At 34.9% G+C, this 19601-nt stretch overlaps 1 protein-coding gene across 1 annotated transcript in view; it reads left to right on the top strand.

The window, feature by feature from the left end:
- The window catches only part of LOC105475403 (potassium voltage-gated channel subfamily D member 2), a 486131-nt gene extending 467318 nt beyond the window's left edge, over nt 1-18813 (top strand). Inside the window, exons 2-6 of the mRNA XM_011730620.3 lie at nt 1138-1300; nt 9862-9957; nt 10869-10961; nt 14253-14500; nt 16159-18813. Of these exons, the coding sequence (XP_011728922.1) occupies nt 1138-1300; nt 9862-9957; nt 10869-10961; nt 14253-14500; nt 16159-16336 (778 nt within the window). The 3' untranslated portion in view covers nt 16337-18813. The remainder of the gene's footprint in view (nt 1-1137; nt 1301-9861; nt 9958-10868; nt 10962-14252; nt 14501-16158) is intronic.
- The last annotated feature ends 788 nt before the right edge of the window (nt 18814-19601 follow it).

Genomic DNA, 19601 nt, shown 5'->3' with positions numbered 1-19601 from the left:
ATGGGATACAATTTGGTGTGCCCAGAGACAACAAGACCAGCTAAGAGATGAAATGTTGATACTGGCAATTACGTTGATGGCTCTTCCAGTTTTGGTATGAACAACTGCATGGTGGTGGTTCTGTTTAATTATAGGTGGCAGACTTGTGGGAGGAAAAGATTTGAGAGAGGCAGAGGAAGCTAGGGAAATAAGAGTTCCATTTTGTCTGATTTAAATTTTAATGGGTTCTTAGGCATCCAGGGGTAGAAACAATCAGACCAGACCACTCGAGATGTGAATCTGGTTTTCAGGAGAGACATCATGGCTGTCAATATAAGTCAGAGCGTCAGCTGCATAGAGCTAGTTTTAAGATATGAGATTGGACAAAGTCACATAGGAAGTGGGTTTATATGGAGAAGATAAGAGGACTGAAGACGGAGACCTAAAGTACTCTAAGGTTTAGAAATCAGATAAGGGGAAAGGAGGCAGAAAAAAAGATGGAGAAGTGGTAGCCAATGAGGTAGAAGGGAGAATAAGAATATTTGCTAATACTAAAGCCAAGAATAAAAGGAATCTTTCAAGGAGAGAATAGTCAACTAATAAGCTACAAATGAGAGATTGAGTTAGATTTTTATGGAGAAATGGCCATTAGATTTCACAAGTGAAGGTTAATGGGGGCCTTGAAAAGTTTATTTTTTAAATGATGACATCTGGTGAAAGGAATGTGATGTGCTACTTTTTCTACTTAAATTTCATAACCAACTAAATGTTGAAAAAAAACTAAGTGGAAAATTGTGTTATCCAGACTATAAATTTCAGCATAGAATTATTGAGTATTAAATAAATGTAAAGAACTATGTCACGGCGTATAAAGGAAAAATTGAAGAGCTATCATTACATCATCTGACTTAACATATTTTCCAATCAAAAAGATTCCTTAATGTTAGAATCATTTTCTACAAGGTTGAAAGGTAATTTTTATATTCAGATATTTATCATTTCTGACATTAACATCTGAAGCCATGTATATTGTAGTCACAAAGTAGAAATAGACATGTCTAAAAAATCATTTGACTTAAAGCAAAAAATTATTAGTTTCAGGTAGAAATGTCTTTCTGTGACTTAAAACAATATATGTATTTTTTTTCATTAACTCAGGTATGGTGACATGGTGCCAAAAACCATAGCAGGGAAGATTTTTGGTTCTATCTGTTCGCTGAGTGGGGTCTTGGTCATTGCTCTACCCGTTCCGGTGATTGTATCGAACTTCAGTCGTATCTACCACCAGAATCAACGAGCAGACAAACGAAGGGCACAGAAGGTGCGTATTCAGCTCTATGCAACCATAGTTTAGCACTTCCCACTTTTTATAATGAGCTTTAGTATTTCTTAACGGTTATTCAGTGCTCTGGATTGGTCAGTATGTGCATCAATCAGGACCGAGTAGGTTATTCTACACTAAAAAGAAGCCTAACATCTCAGGGGCTTAAAACAATAAGCAATATTTCTGAATCATGCTACAAGTCCATTACTTGTCCAGAGAATAGAGAGTCCATCTTGACAGTGTGCTTCTGCAGTCTCCAGGAGGAGTAAAGGGCACGATGAATCACACACTGCTTCCTAATGCCCCTCCTGGAAGTGGTTTGAGTCACTTTCTCGTCTATTGCATTAACCAAAGCAAATCACACAGCAGTGTCTAATTTCGAAGTGGGCAGGAAAATACAATTCTACTATGGGGCCAGAAGCAGAAAATAAGAAATATTTGATGAGCAGCACTAATGACAGTAGCAAAATCAGAAACAGATTCTTGGCAAATTTTATTAAAATCAGATTTCTAGGTCTGATTCACTGAGTCTGTATCTATTAAGGGTCAAGCTGGTTCTAGTAGATGAGGGTTATTAAAGGGCACCAAAATGTGTCTCAGATATTTTACATAGTTGACACAGGAAGTAATCTGATCATCTGTAGCTGAGTTTTATTCTCGTCCTAGCAGCTTACCGTTTGTTTGAACTTCATGCCAGGTAATTAATCCCTCAAGAATAAGCATAGTGTACACTCAACTATAAAATGGAGAAAATAATAAATAGTAAGATTAAGATTATATACAAGTATATGTAAATTTATATAACCACATCATATTATAAATATTTAATGTTTACTTGTGGTTTATATGTGCCAGACATTAGCCTAACGTTTTTCACAAAAGAATTCATATGTTAAAAGACAAACCTTAGCCAAATTAAATTGAAAACTTTAATTGAGCAAAGAACAATTCATGAATTGGGCAGCCTTTCAAGCCAGAGTAAGCACAGAAATTCCAGCACAGCCACATGATAGAAAAAGATTTACAGGCAGTAAAAGGAAAATGACAATCAGAAAACAAAAGTGAGGTACAGAAACAGTTGTAATGATTATAGCTCAGCGTTTGCCTTATTTGAACACCATTGGAGCAGTTGGCCCCCTTTGATTGGCCAAAACTCAGTGGTTGGCACAGAGTGGGTTACAGTCTGTTTACTCCTCCATTTAAGGTACAGTTCACTATGCATAGAGAAACCTTTAGGCTAAATTTAAAATATGTAAGGAGGCAACTTTAGGCTAAACTTGAGTCAACATATACAACCTTCACGAAAACTCTAGCAGTTAGTTACCATTATTATCCTCATTTTATAGATGGGAATTCTCCAGTATTCCCAAATTAAGCAATTGTAAGGTCACATACCTGTTCAATTGGAGATCCACCACTCCATCCAAGCTAGTCTGGCTCCCAGGCTCATACACACAAACAGTATGATAAGGTGCCTCTCAGAAAAGCTATGTAAATGTTATCATACTTCCCTTCCCCAATCCTTGTCAAAATAGTCACCTTGAGAGGCAGGGCCCTTGTTGCTTAGAAACAATCTTGGAAATCTCTTCTGTAGTTTCCTTTGGGCTTATGGCACTGTATTTCCAGTATTCTTCATGGTCATTATATCTTTGTCCTTTAAGGATAGATTCATTTTTTAAAAAACATCCAAAACCATTCATAATCGCGACTAAAGTGGATGCACAACCTGGGTGATGTGTCATAACTACAAAATACCATGAGAGGCTTTGGTGTAGTTATTCACTGGCTTTGTAGGTAATTCCAGAACAGGATCTTAAACACGCATATGAACAATGTCAGCCTCTTAAGTAAAGTATACAATCTCATGAAGTAAGTCTTTGGAAAGTTCTAGTTAATCAGTGTGGCCACACAGCATATTTGTCCAGAGAACTAATTTATGCCCTTTGTCAAAGATCTTCCTTTAGCAAAGAATCACTTTTCCAAGTCCTGTAGTTACTTGCTTTATGGAACTCTTCATTTTTGGACGAATGCCTAGTCTTTAATTATTACAGAGAAGAGTTAGAAATAGTCCAGTCAACATGGATATAGAGAACTGATCATCTAACGAATAGGGAGGAGTAGAAAAAGGCACCCTCTGGACAGTTGTAGTCTTATGTAGGGAATACATACCCTTGGCAAGCAGAGGTAAAGGGGTTTCAGCCACAACTGACCCCACCACCAAGGACCTTCAAGCACCACAGTCGTGACACTGCCCATACAGTCCAGTCCCTCCACTGGGTACAATTGCTCATTGTCTAAAGAAACAGGATCCTACCAAAAGTTTAACTTTCAACCACCCATCTATCTCCATTCTAGACATTTCTCCTTTGGTATAAGAGCCAACTATATGAAAACTATAGGAAGCACAAATCTAAATTTCTGATAAACCAATTTCCCAAATACCTGTATTTCTTCAGAGTTTGTCATCTGCAACAAAAAAATCAATAAAGAAAACCTTAGAGTATTTTAGAAGCCTTTTGGTCTACTAAATATTAAATACTAAAATACATTTAGAAATCAAAAGTAAGTAATGTGACATTCTAAAAGTACACTAATTGAAAAGTATATTTTGTGAATGCTTTTAGGAATCTTTAAAATATTTGCTATATTTTTAGTTTCTGCCATAATGCAATGAATTTTACAAAGTTTTACTATTAGAAAAATTAGATTAATAAAGTCAAATATAATAACCAAGTATAATATGTCCAGTATGTAGACTGTGACCAATAAACTGAACATAATCTTCTAAGAAAGAACAGTTTGGATATGAACTAAATAAGTTACCAAAGGATGTTTCCTATTTTCCTTCCCAAGAGATTAGGGGGGGAAAAAAAAAAACAGAACAAATGCCCATTAGGCTAAGACAGTTTAAATTTATCTGGGACTGGGCTATGTGCCAAATATTAAAGTTATGCAAAAATAACCAACTAATTCATTCAAGTAAACATTCAATTCAGTAAAAACATCAGTCCAACAAATAAAAGTAATGTTACAAAATGGTTTTTTTAGACCATATTTTTGTTGTTTAATTCAATTGCCACGTCAAGACCAAGCAAAAGCACGAAATAGACACAGTATTAATTTGAGAACACTCCCATCATCACCATCAGAAATACTTTCCTTCTTCTAGGTTCTTCCATTTGCAATACTCTTCCTGCTTTTGCTACCCGCTCCTGCTGTTTACAGGGAATACATCGTTTACCCCATTTCTATCAATCATTGATAAAGTCTTAACTAAATCCCAGCCCTTTTTCTGCTTAGCCCTGCCATCTCCAGGATTAACCAAGTTCTGGACCTAGGAATATTGCACTGTCTGCTACTGACTTCTTTCCTCTCTTTTTATTGTTGTTTGGTACTAACTTGTCTCATTTCTAGCACATACTGACATGCTGGTGGATATAGGCCTAAACTGTGACACCTCTCCTCCACTCGCACCCTTGGTAATTGTATTTTAATAGATTTATTGATTCTCTTAGTTAGTCTATAAATATTTACTGAGTAGAATGTATTAGCCAAAATAAAGCTAGATTAATGCAATGACAAGGGGAAGGTTGATATTTTGAAGCAGCTCATTTAAAATATGGATCACATCACCTAATCATCTGCATACTCACAGGCTAACCTGTGAGTAATTATCACATAATAATCATAGTAGTAATTATAGTTATAATTTAATAATACAAATTGCAACAACAAAACCCCTCACTAGTTTCTAGAATGTCCCAGGTGTTTTATATCTGTTTTTTGTAACATTCACAATCAACTTGCAAAGGAAGTATACTATTTCCATTTTACAGATAACTTTCTCATGCTCACAAACCTAGTGATTAAAGTCCAAGGCAAAAAAAGTCTAGTATTATTTGAACTATTAATGTTTTAGGATATTCCTATAGATAATTCTAAATGCAGTGAGAAGTTTAGAATCAATGAGCCAATGTATGGTGTAATATTTTTAATTTTCACATTAAAATTCTCACATTGACTTAGAAAGGTACTAACCATATGTAATCTGCCATTTATCATACCCTGCTAGGGTGGTTTTCAAAGTTTAGAATCATCTGAAAAAGAAAAAAAAAAAAAAGATTGTTGAGCCCTACTCCCAAAACATCAGACTCTGTAGTTTTGGGTTAGAACCTGAACATTTGCTAATAAATTCCCAGGTGATGCTGATATTGCCATTTGGGAGACCACATTTTGAGAACCACTGCCTAGTACATTCAGCAATGTCCAAATGAAAGATTTTTTTTTAAGTAGAATAATGAAAAAGCAAGAAATAACTACTTGCTAGAACCTGAGAGTAATCTCTTAGGCTATCTACTATTAAAAACAAAAATTACGCAGCTCCTAATTCCACCCAAGAATTTGGTCACGGATGCCCTCCTATATTCTCTTTCAGTTCTCACCCCTTCCAACATGGAATCCTCTTGCAGACCTCTCTTTGCTTAGCCTCTTCCACTGACCCAAATCCCAGCCTTTTTCTGCTTAGCCCTGCCATCTCCAGGAATAACCATTTCTGGACCTAGGAATATTGCACTGTCTGCCACTGACTTCTTTCCTCTCTTTTTATTGTTGTTTGGTGCTAACTTGTCTCATTTCTAACACAGTTATTTTTTCTTAGCAAGTAAAAAGATTCCAATAAATGTCTTAAACTTCTAAGAGATGATAAAGTTTAATATGCTACCTCCACCTGAGGCATTTTACTAACCTTTAAATGAAAGAAACAACTGTAAGCAAAATTTCCAGAATGCATGTTACAGAGAGTGTGGGGGCAAGCATTTGAGGAGTAAGGAATTACCAAAGAGAAACACCTTCTTTACCTCACTTTTAAGGCTGCCTAGGATACCTTTATTTTTCAAAATATTTTGTGATTTGGTAACAAGATGGCCCAATAACTTCCTTTAATCTACCTCATACCTCATCTAGAAATGACTGACGATGTAAGGAAATCAATGTCTTGGCCGTGTTTGGCTTATAGATCCTTCTCAGATTGACTTCCACCATCTGTTCCACACACACACTGTAAAGTTTATGTCACTTGGTGTAATTAAAAAACAATCTACTTGATAAAACCCATTGTGTTCCACGGCATTCTAACCTGTACTTCACAATACAAGATTTCTATGTCAAATTAGTTTGAGGAAACTTGCAGACTATGTATCCCTGTTCTCCTCACAGTAATCATCCACAATGTCATATGTTGTGAGGAACCCAAGAGCAAAGAAACCTTTTTAACACCTCGGCATTTCCCAGCCTTTTCTTGACCACAGAATCAGTCCTTTGCTTCATCTGTTTGATTTAGATTTTACTTTTGACACTTACGAATTCCTTGGAACCAACTTTGAGAAATCCTGCTAAGATTAGATGATTAGACAAAAACTGCAGCTATGAAGAATCAGGATGCATAGGAAGAATATGTTTATGAGACAGACAACTTTTTTCCAAACACTATCACCATTTAAGGCAAATAAATTATTTGAAAATAACTATAATGCTTTTTTTACACTGAAAATGTAAACCTTGCTTTAATTAAAATTTAAGAAGTCTCCTACTTTTCATACAGCTAAGATAAAGTACTTACTGAAACTTTTCTTTAACTTCCATATTATTTGCTGATACTTTGCCGTGCCAGAAGTTGTATGTTCTAAAAGGGTCAGGGGTAAGAGACTGAAAGGAATACATTTGTTTTTACCAGCAGATGGCTTTCTTTTAACCTCCCAATTACATAATCGGCGCTGCCAAGATTGTCATACTGAGAGGGTCAGAAGTAAAATGATTTTCTAAAATATCTTTGTAAAATAATTTCCCTCAATTACCGGCTGGAACCAAAGAGATAATCACAAGTCATAAAGGCTAGTATTCAACAGGCATTTGTTGTGGTGCTCCACAAGACCAATTAAACCAATTAACTCCTATGGAATTGTAGTCGGGTCAAAGAAAAGCCATGATTGAAATTGAGATGGGAAGTTATTTTTCTAACACAGTGCATGACTTAGCATAAATGGATAGTCTGTCTCTAAAGCAACTTCTTTTTTGTCCCTAAGCGCAGAACTACTTCTACAGTAGTGTTTTCCACCATATGTAGGCTTACCATTACATGATGAGAAATATATGTCATTTTATTTTGCTGGACAGTATTTTTGGTTGATGTATATGTTTCCTTAATAAAAGAAAACAGTATCACCCAATGCTGCTGCTGAATGCTTAGAGAATGAAGGGAGGGAGGAAGGAAGGAGTCGGGAGTCTGGAGTAGAAAGGCAATGAATGTTCCAGGAGACTAAAAAGACTTTAAGACTGAAATTTCAACAATAATCCCTTTTTGGAAACAAATATATGAATTGCTTATTTCTGAATTATTAGGCTAATTCTGAGTCATTTCCAAGTGTCCTTGTCACTTGCTATTGTTTTACTGCGTCTGGTCTGAAATCCTGAAATTGCTGCCCAACTTTTGAAGTTAAAAATTTTCTACCTTCCAACTTCATTCTCTACTATTGTGTTAGTATTTTGAGTGATCTAAACATTATGTTTCCAACAAAGAGTGAAATTTGTCTAATTTTCTCATCATTTATAAGCATGATCTTTGTACAAAGTATATTATTTTAACCTGGAGTCAGCACACAGGAAGAATAAATTTAGGAAGGAAGGGAGGAAGGGTGGTGTTAAAGACAGATGATATCTTAATGCGATTTTGAGAACTTCAAACATCTCAGTGCTACTCTCAAATGATACGTGTGAAAGGCATCTTGGTACAGTAACTTTGGAGGGAAATTTGGTAAGACTTTACAAAAGAAACACACACACACACACACACACACGCACTCTCTTTGGTCCAGGAATAATTTTGCTTTCAGAAATATGTCTTGTAGATAAGCTCATCATCATATTCAACGCAGGCAGCATTGCTTATAGTTGCCAAAGATGCTTTAAAAATTAATTGGTAGTTGGCCTGGTAAATAAATACTTCTTTGTTTATACCGTAGTATATTATACATTCATAGAAAATGAGGCGGATCTTTACATGTATATATGGAAGGAGTTCCAAGATGTAATTAAAAAACACAACTAAATGCAGAAGAGTGTGAGGAGTATTCTCTGGAGTAAAAATGTATGTGTATATACATGTGAATATATATACTTGCTCTTTTAGGCTTAGAAAATTTCTCACAGGATTTTCTAGAAATATTACCAATGATTGATTCTGAAGCCTCGTAGTGGGATGGCTCCAGGGTCACAGACAATTGTTTGCAGGCACTTCTGTAGTATTAAAAATTTTTTCATATGTATATATTTTTCATTTAAAAATCTAGATAATTTTAAAATTTTTATTAAAAAGAGCATTCCAGGACTTGAGACTAAAGATACTATTTTTCTGGATTGTTTAGAAGGGAAAAAGAAGAAATTTTGTGAGGTAAGCTTACAGGAAACTTATCTAAGCCATCCCAGTCTCTGTTTCACATACACTTGCTAGCTACATGTAATACAAATAGAATGATCACCAAAATAGTGCTCGCCAGGAAGGGAAAACAGGACTCTTTCCATGACAGTCTAAATGCGCATCAATAACAGCAGTTGGAAAGCAGAATGGAATATCAGAAATCTGGCTACACAGCCAGATGCCTAGTACTTTCACTTCAGGGATCTCACTGTAACTTAGAGGAACAATTGGACTGGTCACCTAAACCCTCTACATTGAAGGATGTTATCAACAGACACACACACACAAATGCTTTAAAAATGAAAAACAATGTTTAAATCTCTCTGGATAGGCTCACTATGTTCTTCATTTCAGCCAATCCAAGAGTGAAACACAAATCAGATGCGCATACAGTTGTGTGGACCCATGCTGGTAGACAAAGTAGATAAATTCAGAGTTGGTTTTGTTTGTTTGTTGGTTGGTTGGTTGGTTGGTTGGTTTGTTTAGAGAGACAGTCCATGTTGTTTGACATGGCTCTACCTTGGCTAACTTAAAGGATAATTGCAAAAATATAATTTTATATTGGAGGATGCAGATATAGATGAACAGTGGTTCTTATAAAAAAAAAAGAAAGAAAGAAAGGAAGGAAGGAAGGCAATCAATTCTTGGTATTTAATTACTAATTTTTAAGGACATTAGTTTAAACAAAAAGGAGTTGGCAGCTGGTTTCCTGAGCTACCAGTCTTCATTTCATTAAGTTACTCAGAGAGGGATAAATGAAAATATACATAAGGTAATACTGCTATTTTTCTTTTGACACAATTGAAAGAAACAATAATGAAATAACTTGATCTTACTGTAAAGACTTAATTATAATTTTCAAAGGCATAAGCCAGCTCCAAGGTAGTTCATTGATTTTACTGATAAATATTAACTGAAATAAAGCACTTAAAAAGGTAGAGAGGTAATTTTCAATAGTTGCATTTGAAAAGCTGGCTTACTTTTAATAATATGTAGACTGACAATAGGATTATACAAGAGTTCATTCACTGTTTTAAGGAAACAGTTCGTAAATGTTAACGGCATATTTATTGCTCTTCTCCTATAGAAAGCTAGACTGGCCAGGATCCGGGCAGCCAAAAGTGGAAGCGCAAATGCTTACATGCAGAGCAAACGGAATGGTTTACTCAGTAATCAGCTGCAGGTACGGTCAAGCACACCTCTTTTTTTAATGTTCAATTTATTGGTTTGAGATTGATTTAGTTCTACTTCCATAGAATTTTATTATGACTAATTATGACGATGGCTATCCAAACAACAAAAGTTTTTTTGTTTTTGTTTTTGTTTTTTTATAACTTCACCCTATACATCCTCATTGGCTGTAGAAGGTTAGAAAGTGCACTATGAAATACTGCCAGTGAATCATGATGACTATTCATCATTAGGCAATATTTCTACCCTGTCTCTTATTAACATGGTAAAGGTAAAAAAAAAAAAAAAAAAAAAAAAAAAAAATAAGCTCAATAATTCAAATGCCTAATTCTTTTTTTTATTTCAAATTTATCTTCCTTAACGTTCATTTGGATCAAGGGTTGGGGTGGGTGGCTAACATGATGTCTTCTTTTACTTCATAACGAAGAGGGAACAACATTCAATGTTAGGAAGATCATATGGCATAAACTACAATTTGAGAAAATTTATTTTTACCCCAGAATTTTCCTTTAATATTTAGGATTCCAATCTTGACTTACAAAATAGTTTTTATTTACATGCGCATGATCACGGTTTCCAAATTTTCTAAGCACTAGGTTAAATTTGATCATCAAAACATAACAGCTTCCCATCTTACAAACATGGTTGGTAGTTGAATGAGTAAAAGGGATTTAAAATTTCAATTCAAAGAGGCATGTCTAAAAGACCAGACCATTCATTTGATGAAATTGTAAATGCCGATCATCCAACTTTACAAGAACTGCACATTTGTTCCTTTCTAGTTAAAAAATAAATAAAATGTTGCCAGTTAATAGAGCAGATCTCTCTGTGGAAATGTGTAGCTGAGGTTCGAGTTGTTTGCAAATAAAATAGAAAGCTCTTCTGTCTTCTTTTTGTTAACAGTCCTCAGAGGATGAGCAGGCTTTTGTTAGCAAATCCGGCTCCAGCTTTGAAACCCAGCACCACCACCTGCTTCACTGCCTGGAAAAAACCACGGTAAGGAGACAGTATGACTGCCTTCCTCTGCTCTCCGACATTAATTCCATTTGCCTTTCTGCATACTTCATGCTTCCGAGTGTGATTTCACTGTCTGCATTACTGGACAACATGCTAAAAAAACAAACAAACCAAAACCTCACAATATTTGAAATTACTTTGAAAGACTGTAATGACATTTCAACTTGGAAAGTATTTTAGAAACTTATTTAGAATGTTTTATTCTTAGCCGCTATCTTAACTCTAGTCTAAGAAGTCGGTTAATGCAGATGAAGAGTGGTCTTCCAATAGTAAATCCTAACAATGTCATTGTTTGTGATTCTTAAAATGCTGATTAGACAGAAAAAAAATTAATGGTGCTCGAGGCTCCCTAACATCTAGATCAAGAGAATAGCAATAGCAATAACAAAAAAACAGAGAACAATGGAATATAAGCATTTGTTTCATTCACAACCATAATGAATAGAGATAGATAATAGAAACTATTCTCAATTCCCAGCTACTTGGGAGGCTGAGGCAGGAGAATGGCGTGAACCCGAGAGGCGGAGCTTGCAGTGAGCTGAGATCTGGCCATTGCACTCCAGCCTGGGCGACAGAGCGAGACTCCGTCTCCAAAAAAAAAAAAAAAAGAAACTATTCTCATTAGAAAAATGACTCATGTAATCACTGGTATGCCCCTGGGTGCTAAGGAGTGAGTCTGTATTTCTCCACTTACAAGCTCTCATTTGGACCTCCTCATTGGCAAATCTACCAATTTCTTAGCCAGTTTGTAAATAGGAGTCACAGTCTATGATGATTACAGAGCAGAACAAAATCTTCACCATATTTGGATCATGTCATCTCACTCACTCTCGGGTGACACATGATTTGTAATCTCAGTTCTAAAGTATTGCCTGTCCATGTACTTATTTACCAATAGAGTCATTCATGCCTACTATGTGCCCAAGAGTGAGCCAGACCCAAGAAACGCCATGAAATGAGGTGTGGCCTCTGCTGCCATTAGCTTCCATTATAAAACAAAACCCCAGACAGGGCTGTTACTGGAAAAGAGCAGCGAACATTGAAAGCAACAATGATGCCACTGGTCAAGGGAGCAAAGAGGGCAGAGCCATGAGGGGACAGGTCAGGCAAGGCTTCCTGGAGGAACTTGAGTGGAGACCTGCAGGGTGACTAGGAGTTAGCTAGGCAGAGCAATGAAGGGGCTAACAGGTGATAGAAGTACCTCAAGAAGGAAGGAACTCAGCCTGGGAGGAAGTGAAAGAATTTGAGGGTGGTCAGAAGGAGAGAGTGTAGCATGGCAAAAGAGGAGGTGAAGGGAAAGGCAGTGTCCAGGTAATGCTAGGCTTTACAGGCATGTGGACAATTTTGATCTTCAGCTCATGGAAATTATTTAAGTGTTTTAAACAAGGTAGTAACATGATTATACTTGCATTTTTAAATAAAGATATGGACAGGTCTGTAACCTAGTAGGATAAATTTGAAAGTTAAATGATACATTAATAATAAAATGTTGGCCGGGCGCAGTGGCTCATGCCTGTCATCCCAGCACTTTGGGAGGCCAAAGTGGGTGAGTCAATTGAAGTCAGGAATTCAAGGCCAGCCTGACCAACATAGTGAAACCATGTCTCTACTAAAAATACAAAAAATTAGCCAGACATGGTGGCAGGAGCCTGTATTCCCAGCTACTCGGGAGGCTGAGGCAGGAGAATTGCTTGAACCTGGGAGGCGGAGGTTGCAGTGAGCTGAGATAGTATCACTGCACTCCAGCCTGGGCAACAAGAGCCAGACTCTGTCTCAATAAATAAATAAATAAATATGTAAAATATTTTTATTCTTATCTTTTTTGTTCCCTGTATTTTCCTTTTTTGAGGGCTTTTTTTTAAATCAAAAACCATTTAACACCAACTAATATAAATCGTGCTACCTGCAAAAGTACGTAGTAACTAATAACAGAATGACTCCCACACTTTCAATCACTGATGAGATAAATTAGAATCTCATGCATTGCAACTTAGGTATGTGAAACCATGCATTGTAAGAGAAGAAAACAGATTGTGAATCTTTTGTGCACCATTTTTTCTTTGAAATTTAATATTTGACATGAAATTCTGTCTTGTCTGATTATATTATTCTCTAGACTTCAAAGAATAGAATGTTAAATTTCATTTATTTCAAAATGCTTGTCTCAGCAAAGAAATGACAAAACGAGTAGCTAAAACATAATCTATTTCTTATTAGCCAGTGTCTTGCTTCAATTGTTTTACTAATATTTTAGGATGAGAGATGGCTAAGTGGAATTTAGTATGTGCAAAGCCTTCCATTATAAGACTATCCCCACACGCGCAAAGAAAAACAAAGTAGTAATTGAGGTCATTCTCAAGTAGTTCAGACCAAAAATGTTTTCCTGTATATTTCTGAGGTGAAATTCTTGCATAGGCATTTCAGGAGGTTTTTGTTAAACATTTTAAAAGCAAAATTGATATCATGTTTCTACAAAATATGATATGTGAAATGATGCCTATTACTATTTCCTACTGGGCTAAAAGTTAAGAAATAGTGATGGAAAAACCCCAAATGCAAACAGAGATCATGAGTACAGCCAGTGATGCCAGTGATGTATCACAAAGATTACAAAAAAGGCCACAAAATTTCAATGCTAATCCCTTCTGTGTCAAACACAAAGTGACACATTCACAGCAGTTATTTATGTAACTAATAAGTCATATTTTTCTGCACTGGGTATTTTTAGAGGAACATATAAATAAATGGATAGTGTCTTGGGGTCTCATTTTCTCATTTAGAAATGTTTTCAATCCCAAGTGAAAATATTTGCTAATATATAACAGACAATCTAACTTGGGGCATCCTATTAAAATAATCTATTTTCCATAACTTCAACCTGTTTTAAAAAATAAAGTCAGTGAAAATTTATAACTTCCCTGTGGGTTTTATCTGTATTCATTTTTTGGGTGTTTTTTTTTTTTTCTTAGCTTATACCTTCCAGATTTTATGTTTAAATAAATAAATGATATTTCAAGATGAAGTTAGTCTATAAAGGGACACTAGATCAGCCTACAGATGTCAATCTCTAGGTTTAACTACAAAGATAGTTCCACATAAATGCCAAAAAGAAGTGGTTTTGATGTCAATCTTTATGAAAATGGTTTTATTTAACCATTGTGTCAAGTCTAAGTATACTTGGGCATATTTGAGCTTTAAAAATAAAGCTACGTATTTTGTTTTTTAAAATGTGCTTCTCTGTTTCTTCATTTACTTACAACTGTGGAACAGAATCACGAGTTTGTGGACGAACAAGTCTTTGAAGAAAGCTGCATGGAAGTTGCAACTGTTAATCGTCCTTCAAGTCACAGTCCCTCACTGTCTTCACAACAAGGAGTCACCAGCACCTGCTGTTCACGACGACACAAAAAAACTTTTCGCATCCCAAATGCCAACGTATCAGGAAGCCATCGAGGTAGTGTACAAGAACTCAGCACGATTCAGATCAGATGTGTGGAGAGAACGCCTCTATCTAACAGGTACCTGAGATTAATCTGTGTTATCTGCACACCTGTGCTGGTTCCCAGGGTGTGTCTTCTGCACTCATGTTGTCACATATGTGGCATCTAAATTCCTAGCTCCTATGGTTCAGGAAGAGACAAAACTGGTAGTGTAACAAGTAGGAAAGTGGTTCTACTTGCATATCCATTAAGGGTTAAAAGTAGCAGTTATATCAATATTCAAAGAGTCAAAAGAAGGAAACATGATTGGGTGGACACAAATGTGTTTTTCTCTCTTCTGCTCCACAACCTTTTCTTTCTTGGGCAAGGACTTTTATACTCAGGATTCTCTTATATATTCAATAGCCTGAAATGATGGTGGACACTACTAAAAGAGTCAAATGAAATTGAGATCAACATGGCTAAAAGTTATTTAATAGCATGTAAAAATATACAAACACACTCTCTGTAGCAGTAAAAATGAAAACTTTGCCTACACAAATCATTTATATCAATATATAATTTTGATCAGAAAGATATTTTTGGCCATATCAAACACAAAATCAACATAATACAAAAATAAGTGAAGTACTAAAATTGTTTGCCTCTGGTTAGTTCATGAACAAGTTAAGTAAAACTTCCGTATTGATATTTTTGCTTTGCTTTTCCTTATTCACTGTCTTTACCACAAATGTGTAAAACGAAAAAGTAGTACACTTAAACAATATATGTCATTAAAATATAAGTTTCTGCCAAAATAATTTTATTCTGTTTTCAAATTGAATAGCATATGTTTTTAGCGTTAGAGTCTGTAAATTCAGTCCCCTTCTTTCTTGGCATTCAAAAGTCTTTGTTGAAATCTGGATGAGATTCTGAATTCAGGTGATGTCGATTTACATAAATTGGATGTCTCTGGGACTAGAAAATTAAACTTAGGAGCCATAAGACTTCTATCTTAAAGATATTTTAGCTTTGCAGCCTTATATCCTTTATAAAAGGAAGTCAACAATGGAAAAGTATCGAGCAAGAAAATCTTAGGACATAAACATCTTAATTATGTTTTCCATGAATATAAAATAATTAGGTTCAAGCTTCTGTGTATATCCTTCTCTCTCATTTCCCTTTTATCCGCTTCTCCATATAGAGTATACAATTCATCCAAGAATACCATTTGGGAAAACCTTAAAGTATTAGATAGTAATAGATAAATTTTTTGATTTTTATAATATGTGGTCATCATTAATTTGAGAGATTTGAGGGCATTATACATCCCAAAAAGACATGAAAATAAAAATATTCTGTGGTCAAAAGAATTAAGAAATCAATGTGATATGGCTCTTTCATAGTGGTTTCTCAAACCTCTTAGAGGTCCTGTCTTAAATAAAACTACTTTGTTCAGCCCAGGCTGTCCAAATCTTACTTGATGCTCTTTCTTTCTTACATTTTTTAATAATACTTTTAGTTTGATAAACACTTGATGGAACCAAGTGAAACTGTCTTTTAGAAATTTATTTAATGTTAATTACTGACTATATTCATCTTTAACATAGATTAAGATTTGGGGTTTGATATTTTTAATTATAATAACTTTCCTTAGACAATTAAAATGTTTTTATAAGCATTACAACACATATTCCTCAGTTGTGTGAAAAAAATTTAACTAAACAACTTACTTTCTTAATTTTTTTTTCTATCAGCCGATCCAGTTTAAATGCCAAAATGGAAGAGTGTGTTAAACTAAACTGTGAACAACCTTATGTGACTACAGCAATAATAAGCATCCCAACACCTCCAGTAACCACACCAGAGGGAGACGATAGGCCAGAATCTCCTGAGTACTCAGGAGGAAATATTGTCAGAGTTTCTGCTTTGTAAGACACTCGGAATAGGGTTTAAGAGAATTTGAGTCCTGGCTGTGAAAAGAATCTCAACGTAGAAGAAAGAAGAAACAAATATTCTGCAGATTAAGGCAGCAAAGCAAGAAGGTTGGAAATGAAACAAAAACAAAGCTTCCAATCTTAAGGATGTGAATAAAACCACCAAATGGCATTTCTAGACAGTTTGACCTGTTACACAGAGTAATATTCTGTGGCCCTTTGACTTTGTGAATGAGCACAATGAAATGCCGCCTATTGATGCTTCTTATGATCAGAACTCTTTTTTAATAAAATAAATAAAATAAATCTTTGAACATAATGTTCCAGTTGAATGCAAAACAAAAAAAATATGGAAAACATTTTGATAAATTTTTTTCCTGTTAAAACCATGAACATTGGCTATGATGAAGATTATTACATATGAAAAAAAAAACACAACATATTTGTATTGACTGAAGGAAACCATCATAATGCATGCTAGAATTCTTTGAAGCAGTGATCTCAGTTTCTTTATGTTGTCTTCAGAATAGGCATGATAAACTATAATTGTAGAAAGGGGTAATTTCTGTGCACTTACAACAAGCTGAGTGTTCATGTTCCATGGTGGGCTGTGCAAATAAACTCCTTTTAGAACTGCAGTATTTCTCATGGGGATACTCATTAGTAAATCTAAAGTGTTCAGCTAGTTCAGTATTAATTATCGTTTAACTTTGCACCTAGATACTGTTACAACTGCAATAATTCATTGTACAACTGTTGTATCAGGAATCAGGATTTTTCTGTTGTTGTACTTTCCAGATCTTTATAGATACGGTAGGAGCCACGTTCGTAGAAAAACTTCTGGTGTGGCCAGGTTTTAGGTAACTTTTTAATCCAAAACTATTGTGCCATAAATGTTTTTCAGTAATATTCTTTGGTCCACTGTATTCCTGTGACAGTGCATTATCTGTTCTTGTATTTCTATAGCACCTTTCTATTGGGTTTATCATCATCAACAAGACTAATGTTTACTGTAGTTCAAGTGACTTTCCTACTTTTGTATTTCAAAAAAAAAAAAATTATCGTGTAAGTAGATTGTCCTCAATCCCCTTGTCAAAATGAGAAAAAAAAGGAGTTGACCCATGTAAATTATCACTAACGTCTTTGTTGTTTATGGAAAAGCCCAGATACTGGATCTATCACTATGTATTTTATGAAAAGAATTGACTGGGACTAATATCACAGGATCGGTCATCTCAGAATCTTACTTGATGTATTATTTATTTTGCCTCAGATCTTGAATACATTTTGAGAATAACTAATGTGGATTGAAATGTAGAGATAAACTAGAGTGCTTTATTGAGCAATATTTGATGAAAGCATGCTTTCTACACCATTCAGGAAGGCAGTACAAATTTATCTCAGAAAAGTTCCTGTGTATTGCGAGGTACAATTTTCTCCAATAAATCAGGAGGACAGGAGTTTGATGATGCAAAGTTGATCTCTGTACATTTAAGTGAAAAGTTTTTATAACTTTTCACCCTTAAAATATGTCAGCAGACATGTCTGCACGTGACAGTGTAAAAAAGTTTAAAGTCAAATGCAAAGTTTTTATTCATTCCAAGCCACCACTGTAAGGAATAAAGCTTAGCTTCTGTACATGGAAAGAGTTAATAATTATTCCTCTATTAGAGATGAGATTTTTAAATGCTTATCATATTTTGTCATAAAAATGGATTAATCCAACCATTTTCAAGTAAAGCCAGAAATCCTTGCTTCCCATTTCTAGAATAGCTTCTAGAACAGTGCTATGCACATATTAGATCTTAATAAACATTTGCTGAGTGAAAGTAAGATAAACTCAACTATCTCTTGGGAAGAACTGGCTTTATTCCTAGTACATCTTTTAAAAAGTTACTAATCTTCCAGCAGTACAAATATTAACAATTATATTAACACCTGCCTCGTGTCACTTTGTGCTTCTAGAGCAATGTCTAGTGAAACTTATCTGATGGCATTTATTGAAAACTTTCTAAAAAGTAGACTAAGGAAACCATAATCAGAATTACTATGTCTTTTGATTCCCAATGAGAAGTTCTATTTTCATGTTCTTAATATTACATAAAAGAAAATGCAGTTAGGTTATTTCAATTGACAATTCTGCCTCCTCTTTTGATTTATCACTTATCCAAAATTATTAATTTTATTAGGCTTTTGGAAAAGAAAAAAACCTTTTTGATGTTTTAGGTGATTTAAAAATATACTGTGTTGGTGGTGAATGATTATTGATGACTGTTAAGTGCATCTGTATTGTAAGTGAAACGTAATTATTTCTGTGTACCATATGGAGTAACTAAGGTCATTGTTTTTGACAATTTTGTTTGAAATTCACATATCTTATTTCAAAGGATAGCATAATATCTGCATTATGCTGGAAAAAAATAGACCTTTGGAGAATACTTAAATAAAACATGTGCATGCTTGAACAGGACAAAATGTTGACTGTTGCCCTATTTTGTTAGATTTCATTCCTTAATACACATAATACATCCATAATACACATGTGGGAGGACCCTGTGAGACATACAACTCGAAGGACACAACAATTGAAAGTAATGCTTAAATCTCATCTGAATGGGTGGAGACAGTAGCTTTTGCCAGTAATGGGAATTAAGGCAGAGACTGTAACAGAAAAGATAGTATCAATTAAGGAAAGCCAGTCCCTGAACCTTATATACTTCTTAAACACCACTACTTGCATTAAGCAGAGAAGCTCGGGGTAATGGTTTTGGTCAGAAATTAACTAAATTCTTAATCAAAGGCTTTATTCTATCTAGGAAAGCAGGGTGATTTATTTGTCTAGCTATTTGTGTGTATGTATGTGTATATGTAGATATAAATTTATTGATACACATATACATAGATTTTCATTCATTTTTAATATGCAACCACTAATGGTTTCTCCTTAATATCCTGGAAAAGATAAAAAGCAAGCAAATGTTAAGAGTTTAGAGAAGAAGGAAAAAGACAAAGGAAATTATTTAGTAGAAAGACTGATTTTAACTGGTGATATATATGATCCTCTTGGTGGATAGTCTCCATCTTTTCTTGTTAATTATTTTCATTTATAGCCTTTGATTTATTAGGTGTCAATTTGGCATTAAAAAGTTCAACACGCCTCCCTATTCCTTCAACTTAGTCACAATGTTGGCTTAGAAATAGTCTCTGGGGAGCTATAATATGTCTGCCAGTAACATTGCTCAAAAGAATAAAAAAGGATTCTT

The sequence above is a fragment of the Macaca nemestrina genome, chromosome 4, assembly GCF_043159975.1.
Source record: "Macaca nemestrina isolate mMacNem1 chromosome 4, mMacNem.hap1, whole genome shotgun sequence".
In the NCBI taxonomy this organism is placed as follows: domain Eukaryota; kingdom Metazoa; phylum Chordata; class Mammalia; order Primates; family Cercopithecidae; genus Macaca; species Macaca nemestrina.
The sequence above is the reverse complement of the archived record's forward strand: the minus strand, read 5'-3'. Positions and strand labels throughout refer to the sequence as shown.